Here is a 20,313-nt window from a genome sequence, read left to right as displayed (position 1 = left end):
TGACCGACCCCGTTTTCTGCCTTCAGGAAAATTCTGCGGCTGTGTAGCACTTTGAAGTTTTATTATTAACTTATATTAATTAAAGTAATTTCCTTTCTTATAAAATGGAATTGGCAAATCTTATCAGAACAAAGTCTTGTAGTTAATAAATTCAATCCCAGCAGTGAAGGAAATGGTAATTAAGCAGTTACAGTTGGTCAGGCAAGTTTTCAACCCTTTCTAAGTCCTTGGTCAAAGGATACAAAGATAAGGATAAGGATACATTGCTGTTTTCTAGCAATTATCAGAAATTGCCTTTCCTTGGAAGACTTGCATGAATGACTTGAATTTGTATTTCCTGAGTCAAGTGGGGCCCTGGGTTCTGGCAAGCCTACACCCTGCCCCAGGCACTGGGGCTCCCTTACCCTGGAGGCTGTGGACGAGGCCTGCCTGGCCCTGTGGTTTCTGTCCTAGCCTTTTATGTCTCCTCAGCCTCTTCTTCCTGGAAACTCTTCACAGAAACCTTGGTGTGTCTCAGTACCTGTGGCCTCTTCTCCACGCTCCAGGGTAAAGGCGGAGGGTTTGGGACAGAGGTCAGCCAGGACCAGAGCCTAGAAGGGCCGTTGCCATCAGCCCATGGCGCCCCCTCGCCCAGAAGCTACCTCACCCCTCAGGAGGATGTAGGGTTCGTGATGGCTGGGAAGGGCTGTGTTGTAGGCCCTGGCTGCTACTGTGTGGACCCCCTGTCTCGCAGACTTTTCCCGCTTTGAAACTTTAATACAGATGCTAGGAGGGAACCCAGGAAGGATCCCTCATTCTTGTGCTGGTTGTCTGTTTCTTCCACTGTAAAACAAACAGCAAAAGAACAGAAAACAAACCTTTGAACGTGACATGTTTCTCTGGAACTCAGCTCCCATTGGACACAGTCTGAAGGCCCAAGTCTTTTCTGACTTTGCGCAGCTGGGCTCCCTGACACGCCTCCTTGATAAACATCCATGAATGACATCAGGGCTGTGTGATATTAAAAATACAAAGATGGAATTAGGAAGATTGGAGGACTGGGGACAGTCACTGAGTTGAGCTCCAAAACTCAGGTGCCCAGAAGCACCATTTTCACACAGTGATTTTCAAATATTTTAAAGCTAGCCTTTCCCCCCCTGTATTCGCTGCTGTAAGCATAATGATTGTGTTCCTTCCTACTGGAGCCATTGTTTTGGAAACAATAAAGTGTATTCTCTTTGTCTCCTGGTCTGTGTTGTCTTTTGGCGCTGCCCCAGCGGATATGAGAGCTGATTCACACAGGGGCTCAGTGAAGGGTGCGCTCCCTGTGGGGGTGAAGAGGGGGTCCTGGCAAGGAACAAGCCAGAAGCCTTCTTGACACAGGATGGCTGATGTGCTGTGGGAGTTCACAGGATAGGGACCCATGGACCTTTGCAGTCGAAGAGACTTTTTGGAAACTGAATCATCCAGTCCAACTTTTCCCCAAGTCTGAAGATGCTCTTTTGGTCAGAGTGGTTAAGAATATAGGCTCTGGGACTTCCCCGGTGGTCCAGTGCTTAAGAATTTATGCTCCCAATGCAGGGGGCCCAGGTTCGATCCCTGGTCAGGGAACTAGATCCCACATAACGCAACTAGATCCTGCGCGCAGCAACAAAGATGCCTCGTGCCGCAACTAAGACCCGGCACAGCCAAAGAAATGAATAAATAAATACTAAAAAAAAAAAAGAATACAGGCTCTGAGCCTACTCTCGCCCTCTGAAATGGCCCACACTCTGTCTGTGGAGTGTGTTTCTCTCTGAATAAATCCACTTCTTACCTAAAGAAACAATATATAGGCTCTGAGTCACTCCCGGGTTCCAGTCCTGGCTCTGACACTTCCCAGCGGTATGACTGTGGGTAGATCATCTAAGCTCTCTGTCCTTTGACTTCCTCCACTGTGAAAGGACGAAGATAATGGAGCTACTCCACAGAGCTGTCGTGAACAGTAAGTGAATCCATTCACAGAGGGGAGTAGAAAATCACCCGATTCTTCCTTAGCAGCTGCTCACCCATTTTGTTGGAGGTGCTGGAAGACTGGTAGTGAGGTGGGCCCCTGCGAGAGGTCTAGACTGGTCCAGGTGTCACTAGGGAGTCTGATGAGTCTGCAGGAAAGAATGAGATCGTTCTGCAGGACACGCGGGGCCCTAAGAAGTCCTAAGAAGAAGCCTCAGGCGCACGGAAGGAAGGGACTGGTGAGGAAGGGAGGCCTGCACTGGTATAGGACACCAGGGGAGCGTGGGGTCAAGTGGCAGCGTGCCCATCCTGCTTCGTCCCTTCTGTCAGACTCCGCAGGAGGTCAAGTAAGAAGGTTGAGCGTGTCCACGGGCCAAGCAACAAGGAAGACGTGGTTTTCTTGGCGAACCTTGTGAGAACAGTTCCGGGGGGTCGTGGGGGGAGCCAGAGTGCATGGGACTGAGCGGAAACAGGATGGAGACCTGCACACGGATGAGGAAGGCATGGAAAATCGGCTCTTGACTGTGTCCTTAAGTAACCGCTGTACCCTGGACTCGCAGTGACTCGTGCCTGCCGGCCACTCACACCTGAGTGTCACTAGCAAAAAGAAATTTCCCAAAGTCGTCTCAGAACTGGGTGAAAGAAAATGAGCTTAGTTTCTTTACAAATGTTAGCCCTGTCTTCTTGTGCACTTTAAATTGGTAAATTTCCAGGTAAATTATACCTTAATAAACTTGTTAAAAGATGTGGGTAAAGTGGAAATAAAATACCTTCACACAAAGAAAATTCCAAGGGCAACTGGCTTTACTGGTAAATTGCGCCAAACATTTAAGGAAGAAATCATAACGAGCCAACACAAAATCTTCCATGATTTTGGGAACTGGGAACACTTCCCAACTCATTCTGTGAGGGCACCATTACCCTGATACCAAAACAAGACAAATATGAGAAAAGAAAAATACAGACCAGTGTCGCTCATGAACATAGAGCCAAACATCCTGGGCAAAAATTTAGCCAGTTGAATATAAAAATGAAAATACATCATGACAAAGTGTGATTTATTCCCGGAAGGCAAGGTTGGTTTAATATTCTAAAATCCACATAATTCACCATATTAACAGACGAAAAAGGAAAAAACGTGTGATAATCTCAAAAGATACAGAAAAAACATTTGACAAAATCCGGTACCCGTTCACGATTTTAAAACAAATAAGCGGGGCTTCCCTGGCGGCTCAGTGGTTGAGAGTCCGTCTGCCGATGCAGGGGACACAGGTTCGTGCCCCGGTCCGGGTAGATCCCACATGCCATGGAGCGGCTGGGCCCGTGAGCCATGGCCGCTGAGCCTGCGCATCCGGAGCCTGCGCTCCGCAACGGGAGAGGCCACAACAGTGAGAGGCCCGCGTACCGCAAAAACAACAAAAACAAACAAACAAAAAAACAAATAAGCAAAGAAACCCTTAGCAAACTAGAAATAAAAGGAACTTCTTTAAGCTGGTAAATGTCATCTGTGAAAAACCTGCAGCTAACATCATACTTCATGGTAAGAGACTTTCCTTCGAAGGCTGGGAACAAGGCAAGAAAGTCAGCTTTCACCACTTTTTCCCCCACCACTTTTTATTTTAAAGTCATTTTAAACCACAAAGAAGTTGCCAAACTAGAATAGTGTTGCTGTGTTCCCTTCACAGCAACAGTGTACAGTACACTGTTGTGTACAGTGTTGCTGTAATTTTGTCCAGTGACAGCCTCTCACATAACCACAGCTCAGTGATCAAACCAGGGAACCACCATTGTGCTCATTACTTTCATTCACCTACTGTCCTATGCAAGGTCCCAGACAGTGCAATTAGGCAAGAAAAAGAAAAGTCTTTAGATTGGAAAAGAAAGAGTAAAACCTTCTTTATTCACCAAGGACAAGATCAACTAGATAGGAAAACCCTAAGGACTCTTCAAAAAACAGCTAACAGCTGAGTATAGCAGAGCTGAAGGATACACAGTTCAAATACAGAAATTAATTTTGTTTCTGTGCAGCTGCAGTGAACAGTTGGAAATGGAAAATTTTTTAAACAGCGTCATTTATAATAACACCGGAAAACATGAAATAGTTAGATATAAATCTAACAAAATATGTACAAGATCTATATGCTGAAACTATAAAACACTGATGAAAGATATCAAAGAAGACCCAAATAAATCAAAGAATATGCTGTCTTCATGGGTGGAAAGACTCAAATTTTGAGGAAGGGAAACAAAGTTGAAGGACTGATACTATCTGACTTCGAGCCTTAATGTAAGGCTGTAAGTCATCAAAATGTATTAGTGCCATAAGAAGAATAGGTATATAAAGTCAGGAGAACAGAAGAGAGTCCAGAAATAAACCCATATGTGTGTGGTCAATTGATTTTTGACAAAGGTGCCAGGGTAATTCAGTGGGAAAAAGATTGTCTTTCCATAAGTAGTGGTGGGACAACTCTATTCGATATGGAAATAAATGACTGAAACCCTCATCTCCCGCCATACACAAAATTAACTCACGTTAGATAATAGACCTAAATATAAGAGCTAAAACTACAAAATTCTATAAATTTCTATGCAGTAGAAAATCTTTGTGAGTTTAGGTTAAGCAAAGATTTCTTAGATGTGATACCAAAAGTATGGAAAATTGTGCTTTTTCCAAGCTCAAAATCTTTGCTTTTCAGAAGACACTCTTAAGGAAATGAAAAGGCAAGTTTTTCATCCAAACAATTTGCAAGTCGTGTATCTGCTAAAGGACTCATAGCCAGAATATATAAAGAATGTATACGACTCGGTGATAAGACAACCCAATTTAAAATGTGTTTAAGATTTAAATACTTCACCTCACCAAAGAGGAGGCATAAATGACAAATAAGCACGTGAAAAGATGCTCCACATCGTGAGACATTAAAACCACAGTAAGATTCCACTACACACCCACCAGAATGGATAAAACCGAAAAGACTGGCAATACCAAGTAGTGGTAAGGATTTAAAGCTACCGGAACCATCATAGAAATTGCTAGTAGGGTCGCAAAGTGGTTCAGCCACTTTGGAAAACAGTTGGACAGTTTCTTAAAAAGTTAAACATACACCTACCATACGACCCAGTAATCTTATCCCTACACAAAAGAAATGAAAACTTATGTTCACACAAAGACTTGTCTCCAAATGTTCCTAACAGCTTTATTTGTAATACAGTAGTCCCGCCTTTATCCACAGGGGATACTCTCCAGCACCCCAGTGGATGCCTGAAACTGTGGATAGTATCAAACCCCATATATACTGTCTTTTCCCATACATACCTACCTATGATGAAGTTTAATTTATAATTTAGGCACAGTAAGAGAATAGCCGAGCTGCCAGCATACCACTCTTGTGCTTTGGGACCATTATTAAGTAAAAGAAGATTTGCTTGAACACAAGCACTGTGATATCTGGACGGTCGATCTGATAACAACAACGGCTACTAACTGACTAACAGGTGGGATACGCTGGATGAAGGGATGATGCATGTCCCACGTGGGACGGCGCAAGGTTTCATCACGCTACTCAGAACAGTGCACAATTTAAAACTCACGAATTGTTAATTTCTGGAATTTTTCATGTAATATTTTTGGACTGCAGTTTACCACGGATAACTGAAACTGCAGAAAGCAAAGCCTCGGATAAGGGGGTGGTGGGGGATGCGGGTGAGTGTGGTCCAAAACTGGGAGTGACCCAAATGTCCATCAATGCATAAGTGCAGAAACAGATTGAGGTCTGTCCACACAGTGGGCTACTACTCGCAAGAAAAGAACCAATTACTGATATTCTCAGTGACATCTCAAAAGCATGTGCTAAGTTAAAGGTTATATCTTGTGTATTTCCATTTATATGAAATTCTAGAACACGCAGAGCTGCGGTGGCAGTAAGCAGATCCCCGGTTGCCAGGGTTGGGGGCTGGCAGAGGGGATTGTCAGCAAAGGCATAAGAGAACATTTGGGGATGATGAGAATGTTTTCTATACTATGATTGTCATGGTTACCATCTGTATACATTTGGCAAAACTCATTAAATCGATGCACTTTATTGTGTGTAAATTATTAGATCTCAAGCCAATTTTTTTTTCTATAAATTTATTTCTGGCTGCGTTGGGTCTTCGTTGTTGTGTGCGAGCTTCTCTAGTTGCGGCCAGCGGGGGCTACTCCTCGCTGCGCTGCACGGGCCTCTCATTGCGGCGGCCCCTCTCGCCGCGGAGCACAGGCTCCAGGCGCGCGGGCTTCAGCAGCCTCAGCACGCAGTCTCAGTAGTTGTGGCTCACAGGCTCCAGAGTCCAGGCCCAGTAGCTGTGGCGCACGGGCCCAGCCGCTCCGCGGCATGGGGGATCCTCCCGGACCAGGGACCGAACGAACCCGTGTTGCCTGCGTTGGCAGAGGGACTCCCAACCACTGCACCAACAGGGAAGTCCCTCAAGCCAATTTTTTAAAAAAGAAAGAAAAGTGTGGGTTGGAATCCCAGCTCTCCCGCTCCCAGCTGTGTAACTGGTTGGGTTTCCCCTCTCTGCACTTCCGTTTTCTCATCTATTAAAGAGTTAATAAGAGCAGCTACTTCCTGTAGAGGTTGGGAGTATTGAATGGGTCCTGTCAAAAGTTGACAGCAGTGCCGGCTACCTCGAGGTTAGTATTACAGGCAGCGTTCCGTGTTTGGTGGGGGGGGGTGGGAGAGGAGGCACAAAGAATGTCGACGGGCGTCGTAAGGGCTCTGGTCTCTGACAGCCCCCAGCACGCTCGCCACCACGTCTCGTCTGTGGCTTCCTGCTTACAGCAGCGGGCTCTACACTGTCACCACTGGCCCGATTGTCCACAGCGTCGGGGCTTTCAGTTGGTCTGCTTACCAGAGCTGAGCCACTCCTCTCTGGAGCAGATGGTCTCAGTTCCTGTTCTCAGTTCCCGTTCTCCTGTTCCTGGAGAGACCCTGAGAGCCGGAGGGGAACAGACACCCGTGCTTTGATTCCATGTCTGGGCCTCAGTTTGACATTTTACCACCTGCACACAAAGGACTTTCCAGCAGGAAAGGACTCAGGGAATAAAGATTCGGCAACTTGGTTTTTTCGACGTTGCCACCAGTACCTCCCAAAGGACTTCCTATGCACTCCTGACCTAGACTGGCCACTTATTGCTGCAAGTACCGATGGACGCTAGAAGTGACAGTGCTGGGGTTTCTGTGTCAGCCAGCACTGAGGCTCCTTCAGCTGGATGGCGTGTTAAAACTCCCCTGTCTCTTCTGCCACTTTTGTTTCTGCTGCTCTCCCCACTGATCTTTATGGTTCCTTTGGAGGGGATTAGATGAGCCGGTAGCCCCCTCAGACCTCACATCTTGGGCAAATAGTCATTGAATGGTTGACCTGGGGGCTCACTATTTTGGACGCAGGTCTGCCAGGGAAACTCTGTCTCCCCCACTGGTTCTCAACCCCGGCTGCACATGGGAACCACCTGCAAGGCTTTAATGCCAATGCCTGTCCCCACCCCAGAGATTGTGATTTAATAGGTCTGGGCCTTGGGAGTTTGTGAAACTCCTGGGTGATTCTCATGTGCCGACCAGGTTGACAGCCACTGGATTAGAGAGACCTGGGGACATTCCAAGGGGACAGCTCTTGTCCAGAACCTGGAATGCAAGTGACAGAAATAGAAGAGATCGATTGCCTCATTTAACCTTGAAGCCAGGGCTTGGCCTTGACGTCAGGCCAGCTGGATGCAGGTGCTCAAGCCATAGCATCAGGACCGAGGTTCCTCCGTCTCTCAGCTCTTCCCTCACCTGCATCCTCAGCTGGGCTTTCCTCAAGGCACAGTCTGGGGCACCATAGACATCAGCATCTCCAGGCCGCCTGCTCCCTGCAGGGTCCTGTTCCGGGAGTCTGAAGCTGACTCCCTGGGCCGGCTGGGATCACGGCGCCTCCCTGACACCATCTGTCTCCCACCCACCGGGCTCAGGTCAGCCCCAGAGGAGCCACACAACCTGAGGGTGAGACGGGGGTGCTTCCCCAGGGGAAAATCGAAGTGCTGGCTCCCTGTCAGAGGAAAGGCAAGGGAGTGGGCGTGAGGCGGGCAGAACAATTTATGTCCACTCCAGAGGTTCTGCCCCCGCCCCAGCAGGGTGCAACATTCAGGTCAGGCTTGAGACCCAGGAAATGGTTCAGGGTGTGGGTGAAAGAGCCCACAGTCCTCGGATGCACATCCTGCCTGTCCACGCCCACCCTCTGCTCTTCTGACCGCTGTCCGCTGCTGCCCCTCCTTTCCCCTCCCCCAGCGCAGGGGCCTGGCACTGGTCCAGCTCGGAAGAGTATTGAAATTCAAATGTGGCTGTCGGCCGCCTTGCTCTGGTTACAGAATCAGCCAGACTGCCGCCTTGGGCCACTGCCATCCCCACCGCCCCAGTCAGCACCGAGGGGGATTGGGGTGGTGCAGGAAGCCTTGGCGGCAGCCAACCCCAGAAGAAAACAGTGTCAGGTGGTTTCTAGAAATCGAAACTAGACTGAGCTTTCTGAAGCATTTCCTGAGACCAGCCCGACCACGCTCTGTACTGGAAGGGTTTGCTGGGTTGAAGAGTGGTCTGCAGAGGGATCCTGCAGGCGGGAGGCTATAGGACAGCCATCAGTAGTTGTCTCGGGCAGGTAAGCTTGTGCCTGTTGCTCTCAGGTGGGTGTCCCTCTCTCTACACCATGTAATCTCATGGGGGCCAAGTCTCCCTGCTTGTACCCAGATGGGGATCTGGTGCTTCTCCTGAGTCCAGGGACCATCACTGCAGCTCCCATGTCCAAAGGGTCTCTGTGTACGGTTGGGCAGGTTGTTCACTGGCACACAAGGACACCAGCCCAAGGGGCAAGCAGGCTCGGGATTCAGCCAAGGTGCTCTCTCTGATCAGTGCTTTTCAGCCCAGGCTAAACCTGCCCAAAGGAAGAGCACCTTTCTCCAGTCTGCATAAACTCTGTCCCACTTCCCAAATGAGTCAGGCAAAAACGGGTGGTCGCGGCCACCTGAAGTGCTGTGACATTCGCATACCACGTGCCAAGCGCTTAAATGGCCACTTGTCTGGGGACTTGAGTTCCTGTTTCAGGATGAGCAAAGCTGGTGGCTGCCACTGTCTGGGGAGTGCAGAGGGTGGCCAGCCATCCCCGTGTGCCTGGGACCTAGGGCATGTCCCAGGACACAGGAGTTCCTGTGCTAAAGCCGGGACAGGCCCCAGTGCACTGGGCGGTTGGTCATCCTAGCCCCTTGGCCATCTGCTGAGGTCAGTGTAATGAAGAGAGGGCACCCCCACACACAAACACACCACCCACGACTCCCCAGCTGTGTGAGCCGAGCCGGCTACCCCTTCACTTGTAAGGTGGGATCAACACAGCATTTCTCAGGCTCGTGGTCAGGATCCCACGAGCCAGTGGTGTGAGCGGTCCTGGCCCAGGGATGCCATTCAATGATGGTTAACAGGCCTTCGTGCCTGGGAGCCCCCGGGGGTCTGTTTAACGCAGTCCCGGGGTGCCGCCCCGAGGTCACCAGGCCCTGACTTGAGGGGCAGCCACAAGAGAGGCCACATCTCTGCTCGCTGGGCCCCGGGGGTGAGTGTTGGTGTTGCAGTGACCACCCCTTGTGTGGACAGGAGGGGAGGGAGGCAAGTGAGGGGCAGGATGGGGGTGAAGGGGAAAAGTGAGTAGTGACAATTAAACGGAGCCAAGAAGTCCAGGCAAAAGTGGGGAGACCTGGGTCCCCCCTGCCTGCCTGCCCAGGGCTGGCTGTGTGACCTTGGTGGTCCCCCGCCTCTTCGAGCCTCTGCTCCTTGGGGACACTGACCTCAGAGGTCCTCGCATCCTGTGCCCCTCCCCGCAGCCTCTCTCCACCCACACCCGGCTGCACAGTCAGAGGCCTGGGCCTCAGCCCTGACCCCTGTCCCCCCGGCCCGACGCGCCCAGCCCAAGCTCTCTCACTGCTGGCTGTCCCTCTGTCACTCCTGCCCGGATTTCTGGGGCCTCCTCCTGCTGCGTCCCCCTGCCCTGCTCTTGCCGCCCCCTCCCTCCCTGGGCTCACTTGGTCCAGAACCCACCCACAGAATGTTCTCCGTCTGCTGCAGACCTCAGGGCACCCCCTCAGGGCTCCATTGACTGAAGACAAAGCCCCATCCTGAGCAGGGTTCCCCAGGCCCTCCCAATCTGGGCCCTGCACACCCTGCCTTCTCCCTCCCCACCCTCCCCACCCATCCCCCCCACAGCCACGCCAGGCCTAGCTTTCTGAGATGGGCTCCTGTTCCCACTGTCCTCGCTGCCCAGAGACCCCCCTTCCTCTGGGCAGGTCTTCCTCGTCCTCGGAGGACCACCTTCAGATGAGGTAAGGGGCCCCCGCCGGGCGCTCCCCAGGCTCCCGGCTCTGAGGGTGCAGGCCCTGCACCCGCCGGCGGCCCTCCGTGAGCAGGGTCCAAAGGCTGGGTGGACACGCCGGCCCTGGTGCTGCGGGCTGTCCAGCTCCGCCGTCTCACTCGGCTGCCTCCTTTCGCTGCAGGACAGGGCCTCCCAGGCAAGGCCATGGCCCCCCTGCGGCTCCTGTGGATGTGGCTGCTGGTCGCGGGGATTCACGGTGAGCGGGGCCCCAGAGATCTGGAAAGCAGCGTCTGTGAAGCTGCTGCTCCCTTGCTCTGCGGGGTCAGCCCCCTCTTTGCAGAAAATCAGGGCAATGTTCTGCCCAGTGCCTGGGTGACGGGAGTCAGCCCGGGTCTTCTCTCCTGCTTGAAGCCCCGGGTGTCCCAAGTCATGGCTTGTATGTTTTGGTGGGGAGATGCCAAGGGAGTCACCATTTCATCCGGTGGGAACCAGAGGGGCCCGGCAGGAGGGGCCCACAGATTGGCCCAACCCTGGGGACACGAGGCCAGTGCCCTTTGGACACAGTCAGATTCCAGAGTCCTGGACGGCTGTCCTCACCCTTCACACTTCGAGGCCCTTCCTCATCCTGGTGACCCCACAGAGGCCTGTTGCTCCCCCATCTGAGAAGTGCCCTTTGACACGGCACCCAGCTCCTGCCTGACCCTGTCGGCTCCGGCGGGGGCTGAGGTGGGGCTGGGCAGGGGAGGTCAGCGGGCCGAGTCCCAGAAGAACAGGTGTAGGGCCGGGACCCCGCTTCCTCTCCTTGCCTGGCGCACTCTGCCTGAGTTCCGGGGCGCCCTGGGCCTGCTTGCCCCCCACGTTCCCGCACGCCCCTTCCAGCAGTCCTCACTGTGGTGCCCGGGCTGCACCCCAAGCCCCAGACACCCTCAGTGGGGTCAGTGTGGGCCTCCGCCCCGTCTCCCATTCTTTCCTTGGGGTCCTGCCACCCTACTCTCAGGTGGCATCGGGCACCCCTCTGCCCCTCCTCTATCAATAAAGGGTTCAGACCTCAGAGACAAGAAAGGTGGAGTCTACCCTCACTGTGTGTATGGGGGGCGGTCTACGTGTACTTTCCACTCCTCCCCGGGGGGTGATCCCCTCGAGGATGGATGGAGTCTTCAAAGCTAAGGATCCAGGGGTCACCCCCTACTGGGGAGAACTTTACTGCCCCCGTGAAAGCACATGACCCCCGAGGAGGGTGGGGCGGCCATGCTGCTGCCCTGGGAGGGAGGCCCAGCACGCGGTTTTCATCCTTGCTGACCTCTGCTCTCCCTCGGGAGCTTGCAGGCGTGAAAGACGGTGACATGCGGCTGGCCGACGGGGACACCGCCAACGAGGGCCGCGTGGAGATCTACTACAGCGGCCAGTGGGGGACAGTGTGTGACAACCTGTGGGACCTGACAGATGCCAGCGTTGTCTGCCGAGCCCTGGGCTTCGAGAATGCCACCGAGGCTCTGGGCGGAGCCACCTTCGGGCCAGGTAACCTGCGAGTCCCCAGGGCCTCCAAAGCTGGACGCGCTGCTAAGTAACCAGGCCCAGGAAGGGATCGTACCTAAGGCGGGCAAATGGCGTTCCCGCCAGCTCGGTGCCGGCAGAGGTTTCAAAGAGGCCGAAGCCCCGCGCTGGCTGAGCGCTGGCGGTCCGGCGCGCACGCAGGCTTGGCCGGCGGCCGTGTCCTCCAGCGCAGTGGCTCCACTCCGGGCAATTTACCTTCTTGAAACAGTTTCCCCCCAAAAGAAAAGTCTGTGTGCAGTGCCTGTGATTCAAAAAAAGGGAAATCATCCAAATATTCAGAGACAGGGGTAGACGCATAAATTGCAGTATAATAATTTGATATCTACGAGGCAGACAGACCTTGTGAGAACAAGGCTAGTTCACGGTATGACGTTACAAGAGCCCCGAGAGCCCCAGCTCCCCCTCCAGGCTCTGTCATCCTTGCTGTGCCACCAGGAAGGGGCCCCATCATGCTGGACGAGGTGCAGTGCACAGGGACAGAGCCCTCGCTGGCCAACTGCTCATCCCTGGGCTGGATGAAGAGCAACTGTAGACATGACGAGGACGCCGGCGTGATCTGCACCAACGGTGAGCGGGGGCGGGGGGGTGTGCCCCATCCTGAGCCCCAGGGCCCTCCCTGTACCCCCACCCAAGAGCTGCCACGGAGACCCAAGCCGGGCATCCCAGGGACGGTGGTCACGTCGGCTCCCCACCCCTCCACGCGGATCACACACCTCCCCGTGCAAAGGTTCGCAGGTGGTGCCTACTTTCCAGGAGGGGCAGGAAAGGCCCAGTTCCCACCACCTCACAGCAACAGATCTCCACTTCCTTACCGCCCCCCCCCCCCTCCCACCGACCGGAGCCACTCAGAAATGCTCCATTTAACCCGATTCTCGGGCAATGAGCCACATTCCAAACACAGGCACACCTCGGAGATATCTCAGGTTCGGTTCCAAACCACTGACAGCGAGTATCACGGTAAAGCGAGTCACAGGAATTTTTGAGTTTCCCAGTGCCTGTAAAAGTTATGTTTACACTATACTGTAGTCTACTGAGTGTGCAATAGTATTATGTCTAAAGAAACAATGTACATACTAAAATATTGAATCACTATGTTGTACACCTGAAATTAATATATTGTAAACCAACTATACTTCAATTAAATAAATAAGCAAGCACACTTAGTTGGAAGCAGAGCTAGAACTGGAACAAAGATTTTCTGACCCTAGTCCAGAGTCCTAGGTCACTCCTGCAAGAGAGAAAGCAGCTGTCACCGGATGCAGGCTCCTGGCCCAGCAGCGCCCCCTCCCTGTGATGGGGGGAGGTGCGGGGAGACTGACACCCGTGCTCAGCTGTACACGGGCAAGGCCTTGTTGCATTAAGAAAGGATTGAAGCTGAAGAGTTTCAGATAAAATAAATACGCATATTTTCTCCCTTTTTTTGTAGAGAACAAATTTAAAGACTAGCCAGTTCTAAATATAATAGATCGATGGCATAAAATCAGTGAACCAGAAAAGCTATCGATGAAAAAACACTCTACACACCTTAATTTTTAAAAGAATAATGTACATACCTTAATTAAACAATACTTTATTGCTAAAAAATGCTAACCACCATCTGAGCCTTCAGCAAGTCATAATCTTTTTCCAGTAGTAACATCAAAGGTGACTGAGAATTACCAAAATGTGACACAGAGACGCAAAGTGAGCAAATGCCGTTGGGGAAAAAAAAAAATGGTGTAGCTCAAGGCACAGTTGCGACAACTTTCAGTTTCAGAGAACCGCGGCATCTGTGAAGCCCATTAAAACGAGGTGCCTCTGCACCCTGTGTCTACACGCTGCAGGCTTATCTCTCGAAACGCCAGCCTTTTGTTTCTGCTGGTTCGCATTCCAAAACATATTATAGCACACCCCCCGAACCCGGGCTTAGACAGCGTGCTGAACGTGCTTTAGACATTTCTTGGGGGCAGAAAGGCCTGATTGCAAACAGCCCCAGCCCTGCCCTCTCCCCAACGCCATCAGACATTCTAAATGGACCGAGGCTGCCCCGCAGTTTTGAGTCCTCGGGTCCCAGTTTTATCTCGTCTCTCATGACCACTTGTCCTTCTCCCTGGGCTCGCACAGGGAGCGTGGGAGCACGTGCAGGAGACACCTGGGCTGTGGGGCCGGGGTGCAAAGCAGGAAGCAGCCCTGGCCTGGTGGGGAGCCCCGGGGTGAGAGTAAAGGAGAGTCTGGGGTGCAGGGAGGAATGGGGGGGCTGAACCCACCTGGTTTAATTGTCAGAATTGATTCAAACCTGTTTGTGGCAAAGAAAAAACAGATGGAATTTAGTTCCCTGCTAAGCTTTGGGAGGGGCCAGGAGAGGCGGTGCATCACCCCCAAACCACCCTGGGGGCTTCAAGTAGCTTCTCTAGGCCTCGGTCCCCTGAAGGAGGCTGCTAAGAACCACAAAACTCTAAATAGGGTTGCCATTAAACCCTCCCTCTTCAGACCAAACCAGGCAGGAGGTTTGGGTTTTAGAAGGTCATATCTGGGTGAGTGATTGATTGGGATGGGGCCCCAGGCTCTGGGAGTCAGCGCCTCCGAAACACCCACCTGGATGTGCTGTCAGAATTTGGAGGAGGCAGATGAGCTAAGTAGGGGTGTTTGACGGAGCGGGGGCTCTGGGCCACGGAGGGCAACAGCATCCTGTCTTCCAGGACTGTTCTTTCCTTGCCTCCCCAGGAGCCTTTCTGAGTAGATAAGGCAGGAGCGGGGCCACGATTTAAGGGAAGAAACTGACTCCAGGGAGCAAAAGTGTTTTCAGGTCACAAAGGAAGTGAGTGCCAGGGCCCCTCCTAACACGGCACGTTCCCTTCTACCTCTTAGAAACCAGAGGCATCTACACCTTCGACCTGTCCAGCGAGCTCCCCGCAGCTCTAGAGCAGATCTTTGAGAGCCAAAAGGGCTGTGACCTGTTCATCAGGGTGAAGACGAAGGAGGAGGACGAGCTGGGCATCTGTGCCCACAAGCTGATCCTGTCCACCAACCCCGAGGCACACGGCCTGTGGAAGGAGCCGAGCAGCAGGGTCACCATGGAGGTGGATACCGAGTGTGTGCCTGTCGTCAGAGACTTTATCAAGTGAGTGTCCTTGGGGCCAGGGGCTGGGGACTGGGCAGCATCCCCTCCAAGGCAAACCGCGGGGACGAGGGATGCGGCACCGACGGCAGCCATGCTTGGGTGAACACACTTGTTCACACTTGTGTGCACACACACTCACATATTCACACATTTGCCTTCACAGCCACGCATCCTCACGTTCACACGCACATTCTTATGCATTCTTTCTGCAGGGGCTGTGAGAGATGGGGCAGCACACACGCACACGCACACGCACACCCACACCCACACCCACACACGCAGACACACACACACACCCCTGTCTCTCAGGTGTCGTAAAAGCATCCAAAAAACAACCATCAAAGGATTCTCCCTCTTCTCACCTGACTGATCTGCTCACTCAAAAAATTCTTTTAAAAACCGAGTCCAAATCTGTTGCTGGAGAAAAGTGGGGGGAAGCCCTCAGGCGGGGCCGCCCAGGCCTCGGGTCTAACCAGTGGGCCGGCCACGCTCAGGAGCCCGTCTCCCAGCCGAGAGTGGGCCCCGAGGGGCGGCCCCTTCCCCCAGACCGCCCTGCTGGGGGCCACTCTGTCCCCACCCGAGGGGCCTCCCGGGGGGCTGGTGTTCTGTGAGCATCGACTTGAAAAAAGAACCACGTCTATGAAAGCTGTTCTCTCTCGTGACCCAAAGCTGTAGGTAGCTGAAAGTGACATTTAAGAGAAAACAACAAATGGCAGTGAAAACAGATTAAAGTGGCTTCTTTTCAGCCAAGGACAATATAAGAAACTGGCAGCCATCCTGTGCCCCTCCTAGCGGGACTGGTATCTGTAATGCGTTTGCACCTGTCCCCAGCTTCCCGGCCCCAGCTGGAGTCACCGCCCTCGGTCAGAGTTCAGTGATTTTCTGGACTGTCTGGCCATGTGCTCCGGCTCTCTCTCCCTGTCTCTCCCTGTCCCTTTCTGTCTCCCTGTGTCTCTCTCTGTCTCTGTCTCTCCCTCCCTCTCTCTCTCTTCCTTTCTCTCTGCCCCTGTCTCTCTCCCTCCCCTGAGGCAGAGAGGCTGCAGTGAGCCCCGTCCAGGCCCCAGAAGGCCTCAGAGGACCCCTGCTCACTGCGGCTGCCCCGCACGCTCCCCTTCCCTCTTCCCAGTGTTCCCCATGCGGCAACTGCTGTTCAGAGCCTTCTGTCAGTAATCCGGCTTCTCACCAGTTTCTGGGGTCTCTGGGGGTCACTAACATCCCAGGGCCTTTGGTCTTTTTTCTACCTTTCAGGATGTTTTCTTCCCTGATGGTGGCGCAGGGCCGAAGGGCTGATTGCGACCCCCTGTCCCCAGCCACTCGGGTGCCCGCCTGAAGCTGAGGGTGGCCAGTGTGCCCAGACCAGGGAGAGCCAGCCGGGCTGGGGCGTCACCGGGTGGGAGCTGCACAGCTCCCAGCGGCTGGGAACCATCCCTCTCTGGCCCCAAAGCGGGATTAAGAGGTGGTGACGGAGACACTCTGTGGTTTCCTTGCTCCCTTTGTCAATGGCCATCTGCGGGGCCCTCGGTGGCACTCCTTGCCTATGAGAGAGGCAGTGCCTCGTCCGCTGTCCGGGTGCTGCCCAGGGCGGAGGTTCCTGGGCTCAGGCTACCACCAGGCGGATACACAGCTATGGGCAACGGGCCAGAGGGTGCAGATGCCCTTTTTTGCCCCAGAGTTCACGGTCATCAGCAGGATCACGTGATGTGTTGAGCGCATGAGGGCAGAGAGGGTGGGAGGAGGGCAGGCCCACCTCTGCCACTGGCACTGGACACTGTGGCGCCCCAGCTCTGCTCTGGGCGCCCCCAGCTCCATGTTCAGGTGACAGGGTGGCCACCAGGTCCGCTGCTCCCTGGAAGGCTCAGCGTTCGAGAGAAGCCATGGGGAGAGTTTGGCTCTTCCCAAAGTAGGACCCCACTCACCATGTCCCAGGAGACAGCAGCCACAGCCTATCGTTTCCCCTCCCAGCAGGCTCCCTCCACACACATCTTCACGCAGCAAAGGGCTTCCTGGTGGCTCACTGAGTTACATGGCAGATGGCACAGACTGGGTGCCGCCCGCGGGGCTCACGGCTGGTGGGGAAGGCAGATAGGAGGTGGCCAGCGGCGATGCCTATGTCACGGGAACACCTGACAGGTGCTGGGGTCAGAGGGGCGCCTACGGGCACCCAGTGGGGGCCCGAAGGGGTCTGGCCAGGTGCGTGACGGTGGGAAGGGAAGGGCAGGGCAACGCTGATGCCCGGGATGGCCGGCAGGCCCTGGCGCCCATGGTCCGGCCCGTGAGGACGATGGTGATGGTGGAGGAGGTCGTGGGACCACCTCCCTCACGGATGAGGATGAAGCAACATCCTCAAAGAGCCTGGGATCCGCCCACACCTGGCTCTAAGCAAACGGGAGCTTGGAATGTGCGTTGACCCAGGAGATAAATCAGGGGGTTCTGAATGCCCCTTGAAATAGCTAGCACCGCGGTGTCAGCGGTCAATAGCTCACGTGCACCAGGGCACACCTGCTGTCCTGCGGGGAAGGAGTATCACCAGGCATCAGCCCTTGTCTCCCCGCAGGTACCTCTACTCCCGGAGGATCGACGTCTCTCTGTCGTCGGTGAAGTGCTTGCACAAGCTCGCCTCTGCCTCCGGGGCCAAGCAGCTGCAGAGCTACTGCGGACACCTCTTTGCCATCCTCCTCCCCCAGGACCCCTCTTTCCGGACGGCCCTGGACCTCTATGCCTATGCCCTGGCCACCCGGGACCCCGTGCTGGAGGAGATCTGCGTGCAGTTCCTGGCCTGGAACTTCGGGACCCTGACGCAGGCCGAGGCCTGGCAGAGCGTCCCCACGGCCGTGCTCCGAGACCTGCTCTCCAGGAATGAGCTGGTCACTCCCAGCGAGCTGGCCGTGCTGCTGGCCTTGGATGAATGGAGCCAGGAGAGGCGCATCTCCCGCAGGGAGGTGGAGGGCTTGGTGGAGAGGGTGCGGTTCCCCATGATACCGCCCAGCGACCTCTTCACCCTGCAGTTTAACCTGTCCCTGTACTGGAGTCACGAGGCGCTGTTCCAGAAGAAGATGCTGCAGGCCCTGGAGTTCCACACCGTGCCCTTCGAGCTGCTGGCTCAGTACAGGGGCCTGAACCTCACCGAGGACACCTACCAGCCCCGGCTTTACACCTCGCCCACCTGGAGCGCCTCCGTGACGGGTTCCAGTTACAACCGCTACCGGTCCTTCAAGACGCCCCAGCACCCCAGCTTCCTCTTCCAGGCCAGCTCAGTCTCCTGGTCTTTAGTCTACCTCCCCACCGTCCAGAGCTGCTGGAACTACGGGTTCTCGTGCTCCTCTGACGACCCCCCCCTCCTGGCCCTCTCCAAGTCTAGCTACTCCAATCCCACCATCGGTTATGGAAACAAGGCCCTGATGCTCTGTGGGAGAAACTTCGTGGCGGATGTCACCAACTTCGAGGGCTGGAAGGCCCCGATCCCCAGCGCCCTGGGCAGCAGCGGCTCCAGGAGTGCTTCCTTCTTCCCCTGCCCGGCAGGGTCCTTCAGCAGCTTCCAAGTCGTCATCCGTCCCTTCTACCTGACCAACTCCACGGGTGTGGACTAGACCCGAGGCTGGGGGAGCCAGGGTGGCAGGCGCGCCGGGGGCGGGGCACCTCCCATCCTTCACCTCCTCTCTGCAACCATCTCCAACCACCAGCCACCAGATGGCCCCCCCCGCTTCCGTTGATCTCTCTGAGCTTAAAGAAATTACTGGAAGGTTTCAACTACTGCAGTCCACAAACCGAGAGCTCCCACTTCCCACTGCCCGCCCAGCTGGTTTGTCGGGAAGCAACAAGGAGCTGTCGGGTCTCCTCCCCTGCCTATCACTGTGCCCTCTGCTGTGCCTCATCTGAGATCATTAAAATTGCACTGTGGGGGCTTCCCTGGTGGCGCAGTGGTTGAGAATCTGCCTGCTAATTCAGGGGACACGTGTTCGAGCCCTGGTCCGGGAGGATCCCACATGCCGCAGAGCAACTAAGCCTGTGAGCCACAGCTACAGAGCCTGCACGCCTAGAGCCTGTGCTCCGCAACAAGAGAAGCCACAGCAATGAGAAGCCTGGGCACCGCAACAAAGAGTAGCCCCCGCTTGCCGCAACTGGAGAAAGCCTGTGCACAGCAACGAAGACCCAACGCAGCCAAAAATAAATAAATAAATTTATTTAAAAAAAAAATGCACTGTGGTTCCCAAGTTCTCTTGTTCATGCAGAAAGAGTTGTTGAGTCCACTGGGTGTTCGGACATTGGGTGTGCTGGGCCCTGGGGTCCAGTGAATGAGCAGACCCAGTCCTTTCCGTGTGAAGCTGCAGTCTTGTGGGTGAGACAGGCGATCACAAGTAAAACACTTGGGGTAAATACAAGCTGGAATAACAGGTGACGGAAACCAGAGGGTGGCAGGGGGAGGCACAGGCTGGAGCTACCTTAGTGGATCTCAGTGGAGAAATGAAGAGTGCGGGCCAGCAGATGTGGGGGAAATGGGAGGAGGGTGTGTTCCAGGTAGAAGGAACAGCACGTGCTTGGAATCTTTTCTCCATCAATCCTTGCACATGTGCACAGGGATGGGGGCAGAGATTCTCATCTCAGCGTTGTTTGTAAAAATGGGAATTTGCAAAGAACCTTAAAAGGCCACCAACAGAGTGCTTGACCACAAATAAAAGACACCCACCATGGGGTGGTCAGGCAGAAGAAGGATATACTAGAAGGATACTGGAAGACCCACAGAATCTAGGCCAAGGCGGGGGGACCGGGCCTGGGGTTCCGTGGGTTCTGGGCGCTGGAGGCTGCCCCTACCGGAGCAGGGCAGGAATTCTAACCTCTCCCTGCTTCTTTGTGATGCACACTCCAGGCACCTGGCCCCAGTGGAAGCATCTGGTTGGCCAGGCTCAGGCCATGTGCCCTCCACTCTCGGCCAGGGTCTGAGAGAACAAGTATCTGGACTGTTTTGGCCTCGAGAAGGGAGGCGGCACAAGGCTCACCCAATGGGAGGGAGGTTCACAGGCTGGGCAGCCAAGACACAGCCGTCCCCACCACACACTCCTCTTCCCCAGCGGCCCTGCGAAAACAAAACCAGGGACACAAAGCCTCCACCTGGTCCCACACAGCCTCACCCTTTCCCAAAGGGTGCCCCCAGGCCCCTCAGGCCCCAGGCCCACCATCTTGGCCACCTCCGTAGCGGTCCTTTGACATTTTAAAAATCTTCGACTTTAAATCACACTGTTGACCATTGCCATCACCACTCTCGGCCACATCAGCACGTAAAGGAAGACAGAAAGGAAATGTTCATTAGCAATCTGCGCCAGGCACACACAGGG

The 20,313-nt window shown here is 54.2% G+C and overlaps 1 protein-coding gene across 1 annotated transcript; it reads left to right on the top strand.

The window, feature by feature from the left end:
• The first annotated feature begins 8,496 nt into the window (after positions 1–8,496).
• LGALS3BP (galectin 3 binding protein) lies at positions 8,497–19,141 on the top strand. Its single transcript, XM_082679494.1, has 6 exons — positions 8,497–8,634; positions 10,511–10,585; positions 11,656–11,847; positions 12,319–12,450; positions 14,731–14,983; positions 17,538–19,141. The coding sequence occupies exons 2-6, from the start codon at positions 10,534–10,536 to the stop codon at positions 18,568–18,570; spliced, it is 1,662 nt and encodes a 553-aa protein (XP_082535620.1). The 5' UTR covers positions 8,497–8,634; positions 10,511–10,533; the 3' UTR covers positions 18,571–19,141.
• Positions 19,142–20,313: the final 1,172 nt, after the last annotated feature.

The sequence above is a fragment of the Grampus griseus genome (genome assembly GCF_964374135.1).
Source record: "Grampus griseus genome assembly, chromosome: 20".
Classification (NCBI taxonomy): Eukaryota; Metazoa; Chordata; class Mammalia; order Artiodactyla; family Delphinidae; genus Grampus; species Grampus griseus.
This window is presented reverse-complemented; position numbering and strand designations above follow the sequence as displayed.

Bases quoted from the DNA above. Each gene is read 5' to 3' on its own strand.
- LGALS3BP (XM_082679494.1), top strand. From the start codon at position 10,534: ATGGCCCCCCTGCGGCTCCTGTGGATGTGGCTGCTGGTCGCGGGGATT. The intron at 12,451-14,730 runs GTGAGCGGGGGC...TCTACCTCTTAG, and splicing joins CGGCGTGATCTGCACCAACG to AAACCAGAGGCATCTACACC. The intron at 14,984-17,537 runs GTGAGTGTCCTT...GTCTCCCCGCAG, and splicing joins GTCGTCAGAGACTTTATCAA to GTACCTCTACTCCCGGAGGA.